Source organism: Bufo gargarizans, chromosome 3 (genome assembly GCF_014858855.1).
Source record: "Bufo gargarizans isolate SCDJY-AF-19 chromosome 3, ASM1485885v1, whole genome shotgun sequence".
Classification (NCBI taxonomy): Eukaryota; Metazoa; Chordata; class Amphibia; order Anura; family Bufonidae; genus Bufo; species Bufo gargarizans.
The window spans coordinates 32,887,129-32,907,579 of record NC_058082.1 but is presented as its reverse complement, the minus strand read 5'-3'; the positions used below and the strand labels follow the sequence as shown (position 1 = coordinate 32,907,579).

At 49.2% G+C, this 20,451-nt stretch overlaps 1 protein-coding gene across 1 annotated transcript; it reads right to left on the bottom strand.

Annotated features, from left to right (window-relative positions):
* Positions 1 to 68: 68 nt before the first annotated feature.
* Positions 69 to 19,715, bottom strand: CHORDC1 (cysteine and histidine rich domain containing 1). Its single transcript, XM_044285246.1, has 11 exons — positions 19,520 to 19,715; positions 18,582 to 18,631; positions 18,439 to 18,495; positions 18,147 to 18,307; positions 16,250 to 16,353; positions 12,200 to 12,258; positions 7,377 to 7,447; positions 5,164 to 5,269; positions 4,630 to 4,749; positions 3,193 to 3,255; positions 69 to 2,103 (listed from the first exon to the last, which is right to left on the bottom strand). The coding sequence occupies exons 1-11, from the start codon at positions 19,581 to 19,583 to the stop codon at positions 1,948 to 1,950; spliced, it is 1,011 nt and encodes a 336-aa protein (XP_044141181.1). The 5' UTR covers positions 19,584 to 19,715; the 3' UTR covers positions 69 to 1,947.
* Positions 19,716 to 20,451: the final 736 nt, after the last annotated feature.

Genomic DNA, 20,451 nt, shown 5'->3' with positions numbered 1-20,451 from the left:
GAAATGCATCCGTATGTCTTCCGTTTCTGTTCTTTGCTGAACCATCTATTGAAAATGTTATGCCCAGCCCAATTTTATCTATGTAATTACTGTATACGCCATACAGAAAAACAGAACGGATCTGTGAAAAACGGATTGCAAAACACTGAAAAAGCCATACGGTCGTGTGCAATAGGCCTAACTCTGGGAAATTTTTTCTTATAACTACAGTTTGCTGTCCCTCTGCTATTCCTCCTGCAAAAATTACCGGTATATAAATTGACAACTGGGTGTGACCATTGCTATCATGACTACACGCTGACACCGTACACAATGCTGTGATGTGCAGGGACCCACCATACTGACAAGACGAATGGTAGCGCCCATATATTTCCACTAGGAATAACAGAGGAATGGTGCAATGCACAGGTGTAAGAAAAGATGCAGATTTGTTAGTTTATAGGGAACACCCATTAATGTCAGGAGAGAAACCAGATCCCCTTTAACCCGATACTGGCTACAATGACGTGTCAGGCAGAATTCGGAGGGCCCAGTGCTACACGATTCATGGATTACCAGTGCATTTACTTGGAAAAGGGAAGATTTCATTTAAATATCTGGTAAAAGGGTTACGGTAGTAGGTGGTTCTGATGCCATCTTATGGATGAAAAGGCAATATACAGCATAATATATATAAAAAATTACAACCAGTGACGGCTGAAAATACATTTTTACACATTGTCCAAGGCTGGACAGCCTCAAAAGATTGGAGGCAGGAATTATCAATTTTGCATATAAAAAAAAAAAGGTCAGGAGGGCGAGAAGTTACAGTACACGGAAACCGGAACAGATAAAACGTGACAGAAACTGGATGTCCACCTCAAACAGGTTAAAGAGGTCATCCACAATTAGACATAGGTCTCATGCCACTCGCCAGAGACAGCGCCTCCTTTGTCCATGGGCTATTACTGCACTTCAGCGCCATGAGTGAATTGGGCTGGGGTGCAATACTGGGCACAGCCCATGGACAAAGGTAGCGTCAATGAAACATCCGAAGTCGTTTCGCATTAAAACTTTGTTCTAATACTGTACGGAGCAGGAGCTTCGTACAGTATTAGAATGTATTGGCTCCGATGAGCCGAAGTTATTGCTTCGCAAAGTCTCACAAGACTTCGCGCAATAACTTCATAAATTAATTTGTACTGTAAAAAAAAAAAAAAAAACTACATTTCCTGAACTTGGATTCGGTTCCAAGTGGCACCAATACATTCGGTACGGAGCTCCTGCTCCATACAGCATTAGAACAAAGTTTTATGCGAATCGACTTCGGATGTCGATTCGCTCATCCCTACTGATGACCTTAGCCAGAGGGTAGGTCATCAGTATAAATATCTCAGAAAAAAACCCATAAATAAAACCGGTGCAAATGAAAAGACGAGCACTTATCCATAGCAATCTACCAAGCTGCAAAACCTGATCAGCAGCTATGAGAGGCTGATCTACGCCACCTTTGAACCGGAATCTACCCCTTACGTGTCTTCTTTTTGGTCATGGGCTATTGTCATGTACAAGTGAATGGAATGTCAGACCGACTTGGATAATTAAAAAAAAACGAAATGCTATAACTACGGTAGGACTCATGCACATGACCATGATCGGCTCTGTAAACACAGTCCGTGTGCCGCCACCTCTCCCGGACCGGCTGCGGTTTCCCTTGACCAGAACTGACGGTATCAGAGTAATTTATGGCAAGGTGCTATTGCTGTGCACCGACACGATGAGGTGAGCACAGTACAATAGCCCCGGACTGTGTCATAAATTACTGTGATGCAGTCCGGTTGGGTCAGAGGGGCCGCGGTCGGCCCAGGAGATGCAGCCAACATATGGACTGTGTCGGGTGCATGAGCCCCAAGTGGAACACAAGTCTTTGCTTGAAATGAGTACTAAGAGGCAGGACTTCCTGCACGGTCATTCTTGGGCCTCCGGGCTGTTCTCCTGTGGCAGCTTTGGAGGGACGGGTCGAGGTAGATCTAGCCGGGCCCAGGTCATAGGCTCAGCCTTTCTCATGAAAATCTCCACCTTGGTTGCAGTTAGGTTCACGTAACTTTTTTGTACGTCGATGACCTGGAAGGAACACAATCAAGAGTCAGTGATTTAATGGAGCAAAAAAACCAGAAAAGACTGTGGCAAATAAACGGTTTGTCAGTCTGCAGGAATTTCTGCAAGGTTCTGAAACAGAAATTCTTGTAGAAAATCGCAGGGGTTAATCTCCTGCTGATCTGTTCCGTTCCTCTGCTGCGGAAGAGCTGAGGAGTCTGGGATTAGCAAAGGGGTTGCCTGGGCGTTACTAAGTGAAGTCAATGGGAGCAGCGTTGCACTGAGAGTGCTGTCCACTACATGGCTGACGGAGCTGAGTAGTTCCAGTGCCAACCTCCGGCAACAGAGCAACACCGGAACAGTCGGTCGTTTTGGGTGCAGGGTGTCAGACCCCTGCTGATCAGCTAGCGATTGCCTATCCTGTAGATAGGCGATCACCTAGCAAGGTCAGAACAACCCCTTTAACAATCTTATTGTCCTACTGCAGACTGGGCAGAGAGGGGGGCTCATGCTGCAGCCAGCTGTCTTACAGCCAGACACAGAACAGTGATGAGGAGAAGGGGGCATGGCTGATCTCCTGGGCCACACTGAACATTTCTTTGCATATTTCAGTTTTAAGTGCAATAGTAGAGAAATGGGAATAAAGGAATGGAGGAGATTAGAGAATATGCTGGATTTTTTTTTAATTATGCACACTTTCTATTTTAGTATTCTCTTTTAAATAAAATTAAAATTGTATGAAGTTTATTGAAATACCGTATTTCTATAAGTATACAACCATTTGACAAATAACCGAGCCAGAGCATATCGGACAGAGAAGCAAAAGAAAAGAAAAGAGGAGATGTACGTAGGAACAAACGTCCAGGCCGTTCTCATGGTCCGAATAATGAAGATATTTAAAATGTCCCAAAATGCCCTGCTGCAGGCTGACCAGGAATGCTGGGAGTTGTAGGTTTGCAACAGTTGGAGGGCCACAGGTTGGGCATCCTTAGGATATATCATCTGCCAAGACTATGGTAACTGGGACGCACCAAAAACGTCCTTCACCAAAGTCAGCAAAACATCCAAGTGCAGAAGAAAAGGACATACGAGTTTCACTCATCAGGAGCTACTTACCCCCCACAACTGTAGGTTCTGCTGAAATTCCTTCTCGCCATCAAATATGATCTGAATATTAACCTAAGGAGGAGATAAAATAGGAGATGTTCCTGTAAGTAGGGTGGATGAGGAATTAGCTCAGACTCACACGAACCTGCAACGCGTGTCAATGAGAGGTCCTGCTCTGACCTCCCCTCTTCTACCAGGATCACACAGCATTATACTGATTTTTAATGCTGTGTAACCCTTAGGGTCCTGAAATCTACTGAATAACACTGACATAATGCTGTCAGTGTAATACTGCAGATTTCAGAACTCTCAGGGTGAGGGCCTGGTTGCGTGGTTTGAAGGACAGAGCAGAATCAAATGTTATCCCCCAAAGCATCGGACCTGCGAGACCGGAAATAGTGTGGAGCCATTAGCTGTGATTGATAGGTCTGGTGGGGGCCGAGTGAGATGATGAAGTCAGTTTTCTCCTTGTTTAGGTTTAGAAAGCAGCAGCAAGAGGATAAAACCGATAGGCATGCTGGAATATCTGGAAAGCAGGGAAATGACATCTGGACCAGAGAGGTAAAGCTGAGAGCCATCAGCATAAAGGTGGTACAGAAAGCCAGGGGAGTCTCATGAGCTGTCCCAGGCTGAAGGAGCTCCCAGGACAGAGCCTTGAGGGACACCGACAGGGGGAGGAGATGGTGTCTGAGCACACTTTCTAAACCAGACAGCCTCCTTAACCCTGGGTTCACACCTAAGCGTTCCTCAAACGCGCGTTTTTGTCGCGCGTTTTTTGTAATAGTAAACGCGCGTTTGAGTCATTGACTGCAGTGTCCTATGGCCACAAACGCGCGTCAAAACGCCCCAAAGAAGCTCAAGTACTTGTTTGAGCGTCGGGCGTTTTACAGCGCGTTCGTACGCGCTGTAAAACGCCCAGGTGTGAACCCTTCCCATAGGGAAGCATTGGTTTTCATGTCTTAAGCGTTTTACAGCGCGTTTGAACGCGCTGTAAAACGCTCAGGTGTGAACCCAGGGTAAAGGGAACCTGTCACCGGGATTTTGTGTATAGAGCCGAGGACATGGGTTGCTAGATCACTGCTAGCACATCCACAATACCCAGTCCCCATAGCTCTGTGTGCTTTTATTGTGTAAAAAAAACGATTTGATACATATGCAAATTAACCTGAGATGAGTCCTGTCCCTGACTCATCTCACATACAGAAATCATCTCAGGTTAATTTGCATATGTATCAAATCAGTTTTTTTACACAATAAAAGCACACAGAGCTATGGGGACTGGGTATCGCAGATGTGCTAGCGGTGATCTAGCAACCTATGTCCTTAGCTCTATACACAAAATCCAGGTGACAGGTTCCCTTTAAGATATACCTGTAACAAATCAAACTAAACCCATCTGATCAAGACTGAGAACCGTATAAAACCCGATTTCCAGGCGCTACTCACCACTGTGCTATTGGCCTCCACGTAGCTCTGTTCTGGGATGGAGTTCTTTGCATAGATTGAGATGGTGACTCCACTACCAGTCTGGTGCCAGTCGTGTCGGCAGGGAACCACCTTCTTACCCTGCGAAGCAAAATCATACAGATCAGGCAAAACGCTTTATATCCAAGTAAGGCCTCATGCACACGACTGTTGTTGTGGTCCGCATCCAAGCCGCGGTTTTTGCGGCTCGGGTGCGGACCCATTCACTTCAATGGGGCCGCAAAAGATGCAGGCAGCACTCCGTGTGCTGTCCGCCCCATTGCTCCGTTCCGTGGCCCCGCAAAAAAAATATAAAAAAAAATATATAGCATGTCCTATTCCTGTCCGTTTTGCGGACAAGACTAGGCATTTCTACAATGAGCCGCCCATTCCGTAAATTGCGGAAGGCACACGGGTGGCTTCCGTTTTTTTGCAGATCCGCGGTTTGCGGATGGAATAGAACGGACGTATGCATGAGGCCTAAGGGCCAGTACTTCAACGCAACCTCAAACTTACGTCGTCTTTCTTAATCCATAAATGCGTCCCCTTAAAGCACCCCTCCTGGGACAAAAATGTATTGAAATCTGAGGTTTTCCTCTTACAGCAGCTCCAATATTTCATCCTAAAAAAATAAATAAAAAAGATTTTAAAACGAGATCAAGAAACACAAAGCTGTGAAATAGTCGTTTCTGCTGCCACCGTGCTCCTTGTTGGTTGTAACTAGGAATGAGCGAATCGACTTCGGATGACATAATACCGTATTTTTCGCCGTATAAGACGCACCGGCGTATAAGACGCACCTAGGTTTTTGGGGAGGAAAATAAGAAAAAAAATATTTTTAACCAAAAGGTGTGCTGTGGGTTTGGAACTAGGTGGTCTGTGGATGGCACTATTACTGGGGATCTGTGGATGACGGACACTGTTATGGGGGGATCTGTGGATGACGGACACTGTTATGGGGGGATCTGTAGATGACGGACACTTATGGGGGGATCTGTGGATGACTGACACTGTTATGGGGGGATCTGTGGATGACGGACACTTATGGGGGGATCTGTGGATGACGGACACTGTTATGGGGGGAACTGTGGATGACGGACACTGTTATGGGGGGAACTGTGGATGACGGACACTGTTAGGGGGGAACTGTGGATGACGGACACTGTTAGGGGGGAACTGTGGATGACAGACACTGTTATGGGGGGATCTGTGGCTTTCACTGTTACAGGGGGATCTGTGGCTGGCACTGTTACAGGGGGGGATCTGTGGATGGCACTGTTATACATGTGTCATCCACAGACCCTCCCAGCCCATAACTGTGCCATCCACAGATCCCCCGCCGCTCCTGTATACTAATATCATATGTCTTATTCAATTAATAGTTTTTAAATATGCCTCTTTATTCCTAAAAGTACCTTAAATCCGAAGCGCTTCAGTACAATGCCGGCAGGCCGGGCAGCCGGCGCGGCGCGTCACTCACTGACGTCACTTGCCTGCGCCGCCTGCTTCATTCATAAAGTAGGCGGCGCAGGCACGTGACATCAGGGAGTTACGCTGCCGCCCGCCCAGCCTGCATACTACTGAAGCGCTAAGGATTTAAGGTACTATTAAGCATAAAGGGGCATATTTAATAACCATTCATTGAATATGACATATTTTATTAGTACACCGGAGCGGCGGGGCGGGCCTTTAGTACAGTGACTGCACCGCCCCGCCGCTATTGCCGGCCCCAGCTCCTCCTCCCAGTCCCTCCCCGAGTCCTCGCTCTCTTTACATCGCTGCCAGCGATGTAAAACTGACTGCATTCGCCGTATAAGACGCAGGGGCATTTCTCCCCCATTTTGGGGGAAGAAAAAGTGCGTCTTATACGGCGAAAAATACGGTACTTTGAATACTGTAAGGAGCGAGCTCTCCGTACAGTATTAGAATGTATTGGCGCCTGTGGGCAGAAGTTATTACTTCGCAAAGTCTAGCGAGACTTTGCATAATAACTTCATAAATTAAAGGGGTTGTCCGGGATCAATTAATTTTTTTTTTAATATACTCAGTTAACAGGTGATTCTAGGTGCCCCCCCCCCCATGTGTTTTAAGGTATTTTCGCCATTTCTACACGGCTCCGACGGTCCCCCACGCACTGTTTACATCTCTGTTTATTTTTGTCTAACTTCCTGCCGCTCTGCACTGTGGGTCCCAGCGAGGCATCACGTGCTTTCAGACGGCTCTCTTCTCCGCTGTGACCCCGGCCCCCTCATTGTTATTCCTTCTTCTGCCGCACATTGCCACGTCCTCCATGCATCTGCCCCCCTCGAATCATATTCCACATAGTTCCCTTGCCTCCTTCACTGAGAACAACACGCTCTGCCCGGTGACGTCACCGGACCGGAGGGTCGTGGCTTAGCGCAATGTGTTGCCGCCAAGGTACTGCCCCTCCGAGCGCTCTGCATAATGCCTGCGGCTGATGGTGACGTCACCGGGCTCCCTGCGAAGCGGAAGAAGCGGCTTCGCTCTGCAGAAGGGACCCGGTATGTCACTGAATTTGACAAAAGACTCACTTTTCGACAGTCATGTAGGAAAGATTTATGTCCCTAATCCCAGACAACCCCTTTAAGTTCTACTGTAAAAAAACATTTCCCGAACCAGAGTTCGGGAAATATTTTTTTACAGTAGAAATTAATTAAGTTATTATATTCGGTGACACAAGTTTGGTCCATTTTGTATTTTCTACTTACCCCTCATGGAAGATGGGCACCCCGGAGTGATACTGACAAACCTCTTCATTACTCTGGGGTCCTGTAAACGTCTACAAGAAACACATTAAGGTTATACAATGGCACGAGGCAGCCATCAGCAGTCCTTATGATTGTCATTTATCCACCAGGAAGGGTCCATTCATATGGAAATCAGGCAGATTAGCCCGGCTGCTCAGTACGGCGCGTTTCTGATAGTTCTTTAACCGTTTATGTGAAGTTATCCCCTATCCACAGGAAACGGTATAAACCATTCGCTTTGTGGAGGTCCTACCTCAGGAACCCCCCACTGATCATTAAACCAGAGAGCATGTACACCCCACAAACGAACTGAGCAGCTGGTTATACCGCTCCATTCATTTCGATAGGCGTTCCGAAGACGTACAAGCACAGCGTCATCGACTGTTAAACCATCAGTCACCAGCTTTACTGGTCCCTGATGCCCAAGACTGTCCGCAGCAATCTGGGCATCACTTTATGAAGCGCTGCTGTAAAAAGGCGGCACACATCAAGTGTCATTCAGCAGGCAACCAGACAGCGAAGGGCATCCGCCTGCAATAAAGAAGAGGTTGTTACTTACCTGACCGATCTCGCGCCGCCGCTCCAGTTCTCTCAGCCTGGCTCCGTTTACCATCGACAACACGTGACTGCTGCAGCCATTCACTGGCCTCGTCGGCGAACGGGTAAACAGAGCCCCGGCCGGGGGAAATCGGAGCAGCGGCGCGGGATGTCAGGGACGTAATCTATTATTTATTGTTGGCAGATCATGTGTCGTTCAGTTTCCTCCTGAAACCAGGTAATCCATTTAAGGGGTTAATCTCTTTCACATTCATAAAAAACAACCGTAATAAAAACAGCAAATACAAAGACACCTTTGTTGCATTTTTCCCCTCACTATAACTAGAGAGTCTAGGTAGTCAGGATACGGCTGGATTCATGTAGACTGACGGCCCAGGAGGGACACAGGGTGCCGATAGGGGGCCGCTTGGTGCAAACTACCCGGCATGAGAGCATTACTGCTAAAAGTAAGGAAACAAATCCGCAGAGACATAGTTTGATACATAAACCCATTCAAATGCATTAAAGGGGTCATCTAGGTTTTTAAAGGGGTTCTCTCACTTCAGCAAGTTGCATTTATCAAGTTAATACAAGGAACTTACTAATGTATTGTTATTATCCATATTGCCTCCTTTGCTGGCTGGATTCATTTTTCCATCACATTATACACTGCTCGTTTCCATGGTTACAGACCACCCTGCAATCCATCAGGGGTGGTCCTGCTTGCACACTATAGAAAAAAGCACCAGCCTATGAGCGCTCCCACGGTCCCGGGCACACGAGAGAGTGATGCTTTTTCCTATAGTGAGCTAGCACGACCACCCCTGATGGATTGCAGGGTGGTCTGTAACCATGGAAACAAGCAGTGTATAATGCGATTGAAAAATGGATCCAGCCAGCAAGGGAGGCAAAATGGAGAATCACAATACATTAGTAAATGCCTGGTATTAACTCTCTACATCAGGGGTGTCAAACTCAAATTCATCGGGGGCCGCATCAGCAGTTTGGTCACCCTCAAAGGGCCGGGGGCCGGCATCTGCTTTTATAATGACAGCGGGGCCCGTGCAGTGACTGTATTCTACTACACGGGCCCCGCTCACTGTATAATCGTATCTCTAATAGTTAATGGTTACCGTATGTATATAATCGCATAAGGAGCGCTGTGTATTACCGGTACTTACAACTACAATCGCTCGCCGAGAGGAGGGAGGAGGCAGGCCGGGAGGACAGGCGCTGGCAGCGTGAGTCATACGTCATGCGCCCACGCCGCCTGCTTCATTCATAAAGTGAGCGGCGCAGGCGCGTGACGTATGACTCACACACTGCCAGCGCCCGTCCTCCCAGCCTGCCTCCTCCCTCCTATCGGCGAGCGCTTGTAGTTGTAAGTACTCCGCTCATTATGCGATTATGTACATAACTATTTACTATTAGACATACGATTATACAGTGAGCGGGGCCCGTGTAGTAGAATAGTCACTGCACGGGCCCCGCTGTCATTATAAAAGCAGACGCCGGCCCCCAGCCCCTCCTCCCTCACAGCTGATACACCCACCGCGCGGCATCGCGGCGGGTGTATCATTGAAAATCGCAAAATAATTTGCACAAAAAATTCGCGCGGAAATTCGCAAAATAAGCTGCATTCGCCGTATAAGACGCACTGCTATTTTCCCCCCACTTTTGGGGGGGGGAAAAGTGCGTCTTATACGGCGAAAAATACGGGTATGTTTTTAGGAGAATCTACTGAACCAAAATGATATATAACATTATGTATTGATAAATCGCAGTTAAGGATTATAAGTAGCCCAAAAAAAATATAAAAGACTTTAGTGGGGTGACACTGTTACAATACACTTCAAATGTTTTATATTTATACCTTTTTAGAAAAAACACTGCTGCACTGTCTGCAGGCAGGGCACAGTGGGCACTGGGCTGGGCACTACTTGGGTGCTGGAGCTGGACTGGAGAGGAGAAGAATGATTTCAATTCTCCCTCCCTGCCTCTCTCTCTGATGTCACTTCCTGTATGGACCTGACTTCCTTATCAGAGAGGAGGAGGGAGGGACTAGTCTGGGAGGAGCGAGGAGGAGCAAAGACTGGAGACCGGAGACTGAACACAGTGAGTGAGCAGCTGCGCTGCCTGGAATCATTCACTGTGTAGACTAGAGGAGGGAGGGAGGGACTCGGGGAGGCTTGGGAGGAGCGCTGGCTGCGCTCAGCTGATCACCCGGCCCGGCTGCCGCAGTGAGTGACGGCGGCTAGCTTATTTTGTGTAGACTAGAGGAGGGAGGGGAGGGACTCGGGGAGGCTTGGGAGGAGCGCTGGCTGCGCTCAGCTGATCACCCGGCCCGGCTGCCGCAGTGAGTGACAGCAGCTAAGCTTAGGTCGGACAAACACTGTCTGCTACGCGGGCCACATGACGAGGTCTGGCGGGCCGGATTCGGCCCGCGGGCCTTGTGTTTGACACCCGTGCTCTACATGATAGATGCCACTTACTGAAGTGAGACAACCCCTTTGACAGGTATGACCCATCAATTATAGATCAATGGGGGTGTCCTACTCAACATTCCAGCCAACTAACTGCTTAAAGGGGTTATCCCAGAACTAATGTAAAACATGAAAATCAGACATCATATAGTACATGACAATCTCTTTCTAACAAAGCTAGAACCAGCCCTGTACCTCACATGGATCCAGAGATCTCCACATTCATTGCTCTGCTAGAATTATATCAAGCTGGCAGCTCAGGGGGCGTGTCCCTGCTCTCCCCATGGCAGCTCAGGGGGCGTGTCCCTGCTCTCCCCATGGCAGCTCAGGGGGCGTGTCCCTGCTCTCCCCATGGCAGCTCAGGGGGCGTGTCCCTGCTCTCCCCATGGCAGCTCAGGGGGCGTGTCCCTGCTCTCCCCATGGCAGCTCAGGGGGCGTGTCCCTGCTCTCCCCATGGCAGCTCAGGGGGCGTGTCCCTGCTCTCCCCATGGCAGCTCAGGGGGCGTGTCCCTGCTCTCCCCATGGCAGCTCAGGGGGCGTGTCCCTGCTCTCCCCATGGCAGCTCAGGGGGCGTGTCCCTGCTCTCCCCATGGCAGCTCAGGGGGCGTGTCCCTGCTCTCCCCATGGCAGCTCAGGGGGCGTGTCCCTGCTCTCCCCATGGCAGCTCAGGGGGCGTGTCCCTGCTCTCCCCATGGCAGCTCAGGGGGCGTGTCCCTGCTCTCCCCATGGCAGCTCAGGGGGCGTGTCCCTGCTCTCCCCATGGCAGCTCAGGGGGCGTGTCCCTGCTCTCCCCATGGCAGCTCAGGGGGCGTGTCCCTGCTCTCCCCATGGCAGCTCAGGGGGCGTGTCCCTGCTCTCCCCATGGCAGCTCAGGGGGCGTGTCCCTGCTCTCCCCATGGCAGCTCAGGGGGCGTGTCCCTGCTCTCCCCATGGCAGCTCAGGGGGCGTGTCCCTGCTCTCCCCATGGCAGCTCAGGGGGCGTGTCCCTGCTCTCCCCATGGCAGCTCAGGGGGCGTGTCCCTGCTCTCCCCATGGCAGCTCAGGGGGCGTGTCCCTGCTCTCCCCATGGCAGCTCAGGGGGCGTGTCCCTGCTCTCCCCATGGCAGCTCAGGGGGCGTGTCCCTGCTCTCCCCATGGCAGCTCAGGGGGCGTGTCCATGCTCTCCCTATCACAGCTTAGGAGGCAGTTGAAGGATGAAACTGAGCATGTGCGGCCATCTCAGTGAGCAGGACAAAAGAAACAGGAAAAACAAACAGCAGGTGGCGCTATACAGATAGATATTATTGAATAGCTCAGTGGCTATGCTAAATTTTCAATTACATGCAATTACAAAAGTATTCAGATCCAGGTGCTGGTTTAAAAACTGTAGAATATTTCTCGTGGGACAACCTCTTTAAGTGGGCTGTGGCTCTTAGGCATGCGCTGCAGCCGCTTCGTTCTTCACATCATGTTTTATGCTGTCTGGCATTGCACACGCTGTACTTTTAGTATCGCTTGTGCAGAGTATCTAAGTGACTGTGACAACGCTGTAATACCCAGCGCAGCCGCTACAGAAGGTTCGGCATGTGTGGTAGAAACCAGTGTAAGAGCCAATGCAAGCTATGAAGAGGCTGCGGCGCCTGCCTGAGCAACGGGGCTCATTTAACCAGTTGGCTGGCGAGGGTGCTGGACGTCTGACCCCTTATATTTTAGGACCTTTCCTAAGGATAGGCCATCAATTAAAAAAACAGGGTCTTAGGATAAATGATGAACATCTACTCTTACCTTTGTGCAACCGCCATTTTTACAGGAGGTTCCGATTTTGGTTTCTCCTGTGTCCTCATCTGTAAAAAGAGGAAAAAAATAAAAAAAAAGTCAGCGAAGTCTACTGCCATACAACGTGTACGCCTCATCCAGCAAGAAAACACTGGCCGGATCTCCCATTAGGCCATATTCAGACATCAGTGACGCACGACAGTATAAGTACCCATTGATTTTAATGCGAGTATTATCCGTGATTTACCACAGTCCGGGCTTACACTATGGAAATGTCCTATTTTTGTCTGTTTACGGATCCATCAAGCCCATTATAGTCTATGGGTCCGTGAAAAAACAGGCACAACAAGGATGGCATCTGCATTTTACCCATGTAGCACAAATCGTTACTAGGACATGCCCTTGAAATAATTTTTTGGGGTGAAATACAGATGACACACGGAGGCCAAAAAAAAACGGACACATAGACCAAACACGGATCCTTCACTGACGAACTAATTGTCACTAATGTCATCATGGACGCAGACGTGTGAATGAAGCCTCAGTAAGGCCGTGAAGCTGCACAGCAGTTGCCCTGTGGGTGATGACACAGGCACCATTGCTGCAGGGTGGGAAGGGGTTAAGGACGTCTATCAAGCACTGAACGGTCACCTCTCAGTTAGGCCTCTTGGACATGAACGATACGGATTAGGTCCGGATGCGTTCAGGAAAACACACCATTTCGCAAGCAATTTCAGTCAGTTTTGTCTGCGATTACGTTCAGTGGTTCAGGTTTTTTTTTACCGCGCGGGTGAAATGCGCATTGATGCGTTTTTCACGAGCGTGATTAAAAAATAAAAATAAAACTGAATGTTTACAATCATCATCTCCTAGCATCCATCAGTTAAAAAACGCATCGCATCAGCACTTGTTTGCGGATGCGATGTGTTTTTCACGCAGCCCCATTCACTTCTGCGTGAAAAACGCAGAATATAGAACATGCTGCGATTGTCACGCAACGCAGAACTGATGCGTGAAAAAAAAAAAAACTTGTGCACAGCCCCATTGAAATGAATAGGTCCGGATTCAGTACGGGCGCAATGCGTTAGCATCACGCATTGCACCCGGGTGGAAAACTCGCTCATGTGAAAGGGGCCTTAATGAAGGCAGCTAGTGTTACGTGAGCATCTGTCAGCAGCTCCCGCCGTGGTCACTCAGGCTCAACAGCGAAAGCTGCCAGGCGTTTGGAAAGAATTTATTTTTCCGCGTCTTTCCTCCGGCCGATAATTAGACCCTGGGGCTTTTTATAGACGAGGTCGGCGGCGCGGCATCATTGTGTTACAGCACGCGGCGTACTGAGGGCGACACAGAAAAGCCCCAGAGCACAAGACCAAGTCTGTGATACACGCTGGAGGGGATCGGTCTACGAGGCAGATGTGAAAAGGGCAACCAGCAAGGGTTGTACAGAAGAAAAAACAAACATGGCCGCCTTCTTTCCAGGGTTGTCACTTGTAGTGTAGCTCAGCTTCATTGAAGCGAAAGGGGCCGAGCTGCAATACCACATTCATCCTGTGGACAAGTGTGGAGTAGTTTCTGAAATAAACAGGCCATTGTTTTTTTTTCTAATCCTGTTCACCCTGGAAACAACTTCTCATATCGAGGGTCTCACATACTACTTCGATAAAGATGTTATTGTTGCCAAAGATATTGCATTCCCCCCCCCCCCCCCCCCCCCAATAGCTGCCACGCTCAGTCTTCCAACTGTTACAGGCCACAAGCAATCATATTATTGTGCAAGGAAAGAAAATAAGGATAATACAAAACAAAAAAAATTACACGGTCGCAGCGAAGGGGGTTTTCTTTTCCAGATTTTGCAATTTTGTATATTTCTGAACAGTTGCTACACTTAATAAAGTGGAAATATACACTAAAGAGATGGTAAAAAGTCTGGGTTTGGGTGAATTGGTGAACACATTTATGTCATGGAAGCGGGGTATTGAGACAGAACTCTTAAGGGTGGATGTATTTTGAAGATGCAACAAAAAAAATGTGGGTTTATTTTATGCACTTCTATAGCGCTGACATATTCCGCAGCGTTTTACAGACACTAGCATCACTGTCCCCAGTGGGGCTCACAGTCTAAGGTCCCTATCAGATGTCTTTGGAGTGTGGGAGGAAACCTGAGAACACGGAGGAAACCCTCGCAAACACAGGAGAACATACAACTCCATGCAGATGTTGTCCTTGGTCGGATTCAAACCCAGGACCCCAGCGCTGCAAGGAGACAGTGCTAACCACTGAGTGAATGGGGCTAAGCGGCGCCCAGGCCATGTGACATCACTGTGTGGAAAGAAGCAGCCGGAAGGCTGCGACACTACTGTCTTCTCAAACAGCTGATCGGCGAGGGTCCTGGATATTAGACCCCACCGATCAGATGCTGATGACCTAGCCAAATAATAGATCATCAGTAAGAAAAAGGTGGAAAAGCCCTTTAAATACTTTCGTGCCTAATAAAAATTCTCCCTGCAAAAGAAAACGTCATCCACACGATGCTGAAATTCCCCAAAAGATATCGATACTGTGAGCAAATTGGTTTATAAATCAGATATAAGACTGAAGAAAAATCCTTTAAAGGGGTTTTCCCATCTTAGACACTGGGGGCATATCACTAGGATATGCCCCCATTGTCTGATAGGTGGGACCCGCACCTACAAGGAGAACGGAGCCGGGGAGAGTTGTGGCTGGAGGACCCTGGGTTTCCCGGGGTCCGTCCACCACCAGGCTCAGCTCCCCGCCTCTCTGACGTAAATGGGAGCGCACCGCGCATGTGCGGCCACCGCTCCCTCATTTCTATGGAGCCGACGGAAATAGCTCGGCTATTTTCGGCGGCTCCATAGAAATGAATGGAGGGCGGCTGTGCATGCACGGTGCGCCCTCCTCAACTTTCTCCGCACCGTTCTCCTTGTAGGTACTGGTCCCAGAGGTGGGACCCGCACCTATCAGACAATGGGGCTATATCCTAGCGATATGCCCCCACTGTCTAAGATGGGACAACCCTTTTAATTTTAGTGTTGGAGTACACAGACCGGGTCAGCTCGGGGCTAGGATTACTGAAAAGGAAGCTGCTGACCGAACTACAATGACTCTAGGTCGATTATACCGAGTAGGAACACCGACCTCTGCAAAGGATTGGAAAACACAGGGTCAAGGATATGGAGAAAGGGGGATTTAAATTACATTACAGGAAAGAAAAAATAGTTACCGGGGGTAAATCAAAGCCAGAGTTTTGTGGGGGAGGGGGATGTTTATATATTGTGTATGCTGTAAAAGTTTAATTAAGATAGAAAATCTGAAAAAAAAATAAAATAAAAAGTTTTGCAAGATGGCTCATTATTCAATACAGAAAAAAATAAAAATAAATTATATATATATATATATATATATATATATATATATATATATATATATATATATATATATATAATAATGTAATGCAAATGCACCCTCCCCATTGTAAGCCAAAAGGGAGATGACTTGGGACACTTTGGGTCCAGATGGATATGAGCATTTTATTAGGGGTCTCACAGTTAATAGATGGGGGTCTTCTGTTCAGGATTCTCATCTCTTGGTCAGAATGTAGAACGGCTACAAAGAACGTCTCTGGAGGACGTGTCCTGCATTACACTGACAAGTATAGGCGCTGCACAACGCTTAACTTCTCCAGTGGTGGCGCTGCAGAGAAGTTAAACATTTGGGGTTGATACACACAACCGCGCTTGATCCGGGATAGATGAGCCGTGTGTTGGCGACATATCCTGGAGCGACCACGGCTCCCCTTACCCGAACTACCTGCAACATAGTAATTTATGATACGGCGAGTGTCTGTCTGATCGCGGATCTATTGCGCTGAGCGCCCATCATCATGGCAGTACAGCACAATCGGCTCGCAGTCAGATAGGAACAGACTTTATGATAAAGTACTATGATGCAGTCAGCTCGGATCAGGGGGGCCGCCAGCACATGGCCTATGTATCGGCAGTCATGTGAATGAGCCCTCCTGGGGTACACTAGCACCATTACCTGCTACCGTCTGTTCCGTTTCTGCAGAGACTTTCAGCTTATCCAGTGCTTGCTTTAAAGACGCCGACACCTTCAGCTGTAACCGAGTTAAAGGCTCGTCCGCACTAAAACGCAAGAGAAGAAGGGATTGTATGTGAGTAATGGCGTCTATACTAGAGGTGCACCAGGTATCGAAATACCCAGTCTATACTTTTAGACCCGGATCGAGCTGATACCGGGTTTTAACGATACAGCGCAGCGGAGGAGGAGGGGGGGGGGGGGAGGAGGAGGGGGGGGGGGGGGAGGGGAGGAGGAGGAGGAGGGGGGGGGGGAGGAGGAGGAGGGGGGGGGAGGCAGGAGGAGGAGGGGGGGAGGGGCTGTGGCCACCAATGGGGAGATAGCAGGGAGGAGGAGGGGAGGGGCTGTGGCCACCAATTAATATAAAACACATTAATTCAAGTATAGGCTGTGGGTGCCGGTATCACATATCCGGCCTTAATAACAGGGCAGGGCGATCCGCAGCAATTAACTCTTCAGGTGTCACACCTGAGGGGTTAGGCTACTTTTACACTAGCATTTTGCTGGATCCGGCAGGGTTCTGCAAAAACGCTTCTGTCACAGATAATACAACCGTCTGCATCCGTTATGAACGGATCCGGATGTATTATCTGTAACAGCCAAGACGTATGCGTCATGACCTCCATTGAAAGTCAATGGGGGACGGATCCGTTTTCTATTGTGTCAGAGTTAAACGGATCCGTCCCCATTGACTTGCATTGTGGGTCATGACAGAGTCTTGCTCCGCATGCCAGGACGGAAAGCAAACCGCAGCTTGCTGCTCTCCGGTATGAGAACGGAATACATTTTGGAGCACTCCGTTCTGTTCAGTTTTGTCCCCATTGACAATAAATGGGGACAGAACTGAAGCGTTTTCTTCCGCTATTGAGCCCCTATGACGGATCTCAATACCGGAAAACTAAAAACACTAGTGTGAAAGTAGCCTTAATTGACGGGGATCACAGCGCCATGTCAGAGGCCGGGTGCCAGGTATGCGAAACCGCCGCCGGACTCCCACAGCCTACACTTGAACGAATGTGTTCATTATAACCATTGGTGGTGCAGTGGCCACAGGCCCCCCTCCCCATCTTCATTGGTGGCAGTGGCAGCTTCCGAGCCCTAGCAGTGTAATCCTGGGGCTCCGATCGGTTACCATGGCAGCCAGAACACTACTGAAGCCCTGGCTGCCATGGTAACCTCCCTGCTGCTGTGTGCACAGAGCACAGGGCAGCAGGGAGAGTGTGACGTCCTATTCACCCTGATAGAGCTCTTTTAGGGTGAATAGGACAAGGGTAATAGTTAGTAAATAAAAATAAAAAAAATAAAAAACACACCAAAATACTAAAAGTTTAAATCGCCCCCTTTCCCAATTTTACATATAAAATAAAAAAATTAGTCATGCCCGAAAAAGTGAGAACTATTAAAATAGTAAATGTTCCATAAAATGCGGAAAGCGTGCAGGTTTTATGTTTTTGGCGTGGTATCGAGTATCGGAATACTTTTTTTATGGTATCGAAATCGAATCAAAAAGAAGCAGACGGCCTTGGCTTTTCTCCAGACCCTGCCTTTCGTGAGCTGTTCGGAGCAAGATGTTACACATAAGGGGGAAGAAAAAAAAACCAAAAAAAAACAAAAAAAAACACGGAGGGCATATGTCTAAAGAATGCCACAACATCTGAAAGCAATACGTCACCCAGGTAAAAAAAATATAAAAAAAACATTTACTGGACGGCTGCCTCACACCGCACATTCCCTTGTCATTGTCCTGGAGTATAGACCCCTCCTCCCCCCACAGCGTCCACTAGAGGACAAACGTGGCCTTACGTGCTGGCCACCCAATACATCTGCCCCCCGCACTCACCTGGGTCTCTTTATGCATTCTATAGGCTTTGGTGCTTGGATGATGAATTCATTAAACTTTGGCTTCAGGTCGGCCAGCTCTTTCTTCTCCGACGTGGTCTTCACCTCCGGCTTCACGGGTTCGGGGGGCTTCTCGTTGCTGTGTAAACCCTTAGTGCAGCCCTGCAACCACAGTGAGAGACAGCGCTCAGTAGCCTTACACACGAAGCTTCCGCCGAGGTCCGTCGCCCTGTTGTGTCCGTCTGTCTGTCTGTCCTGGAGGACTTCTATAGGCCTGCTCCGAAAACACGTACCGCAATACTGAGGAAATCGGAGAAATCCGTCGTCCGCCTCTTGCAGCACGACCAGCCCTGAAGACCACAGAGACAGGTTACACACGGCCGCGCGCCATAGTAATCTAACAAGAGCCTCGCTATAACGTAAGCCTCACACCTACCTTCAGAGCGTCATGAAAGACGGGGACCCCCGGGTGATGGGTGCAGGAACCTACAAGACAAGGAGAAAGTTACCCCAGCTATTCCTATCTCTGCACGTCCTGTTACTTCAGCGGTTGCAGAACTACAACTCCTAGTATATCCGACCGCCAGGGTATGTTGGAAGTTGTAGTTCTGCAGAGCGACAGCCAGGCTGCGTCGTACGATATATCAGGGAATCAGGGGGTCGGACTGATCTTTGTGGATTAAAACGCAAACAGATTTTTTTCACGGACGTCAAACAGACAGGGAACCAAGAGTCTTCTTATTCACTGACTGCACTCAGAGATCTTGAAAACGGTGCAGAACGTTCCATTTCTAAAAGGATTACGACTTATTTCCATATACAAGGTCTGCGTCCAGACGCTACGTGAATGTGAACAGCGCCCATTCCCTTCTATGGGAACGGCGGAGCAAGTGCGCACGCTGGGAGTTGTAGTTTCACAACGGCTGGAGGCTGCTGCTGACCTCTGATCTTATAACGATTACTCACATATTCCCATTGAAAAGTATTTTCCGCTCTCGGCTCGTCAGTTTAGGATTCGCCACAAGTGCAGTGAATGGAGAGCCGCGCGTGCGCAGCGCCCGTCGTCGCCGATCACCAACGCCACGCCATCCACTTACGTTACCTGTGACGCAGGGTGTGCTACACCACGGCCTAGGTCGCCGTATAGCCCACGTCTAGGACCTGGACCACCCTGTGGCACTGATTACGCCTGTGCAAAAAATCACACGCGTGTAACGTGGTCCTATAACACCCCAGGCCTTATAACTACTGCTATAAGAGTATACAGCGCCCCCTCCGTACTAGGCAGGTACTGCACCCCCTGTAATCGCATATAAAGCTGTTCGCGTTCGGCACAGTTCAGAACGAGCGCGGTACCGGACGTCAGCCTCTCACCGTCCGTGTTGGTCTCGGCGTCGTAGCGCTGGCCGCAGCCCCGGTTGTAGCACAGCATGGACATGGCGACGAGCAGCAGGCACAGGTGAGACAGGAACCGCAGCGAGAGGACGAGAGCTCACAGGACGTGTACACACACACCGCTCACACTCCTTCCGGAAAACGCCGTTTAGCAGCACTCGGGAACTTTCGCGAACCTTCCGCGCATGCGCCCGCCGAAGACTCGGAACTACTGCGCATGTTCGGAGGACAGCCGCAGCACAGCGTCTTTAAGGCGCATGCGTGGCGCCGGACGGGCGCCTGTGAGGGCTGCTGGGCTCTGTCAGTGGAGGGGAGCTCCTTATGTGAAGAAGTCTGGAAGTCTTCAACGGTTTCAGAGGGTGTGAATACTTGTGCAACCGACTTTTAATTCCTGCAGTGCACTAAAAATAGAAACAAATGAAGTCAGGTTGCAAAAGGGCTTGGTTAATGCGACCGCGCCACTTTCACGTGCATGCATTGTGGAGAGCGCGCTTCGGGGGGTAATGTCTGCAATGGTGGACGTTTAACCTTTAGATGCCGTGGTCAAATGTGAGGATAAAAACCGTGAGTGCGCCATTCTCCAGCTCCCTCTGGATCAATGAGCCCCTGTCCAGAGTGATACCAGGATGCCGCACATTAGTTCCTTTGGCAGGGTTCCATAGGAACTTAGGGGGCAGGGCCGGCTCCAGGTTCATGTGGGCCCTTGGGCGATAAATCTCAGTGGGCCCCCTTGTGGCATCCGTCAAATGTCACCACGGCATCTGTGAAAATACAGGGTGCTTTCTCCCGGTCAGGACGGGAGCTGCGATGCGAGTCTGGGGCGTGACACACGCTTGTCTGCAAGCAGCCTAAGAAAGATTTTGCAGCAGATTTATCTGCCCCATGTGGCCTTACCCTTAGGCCACCTGTAC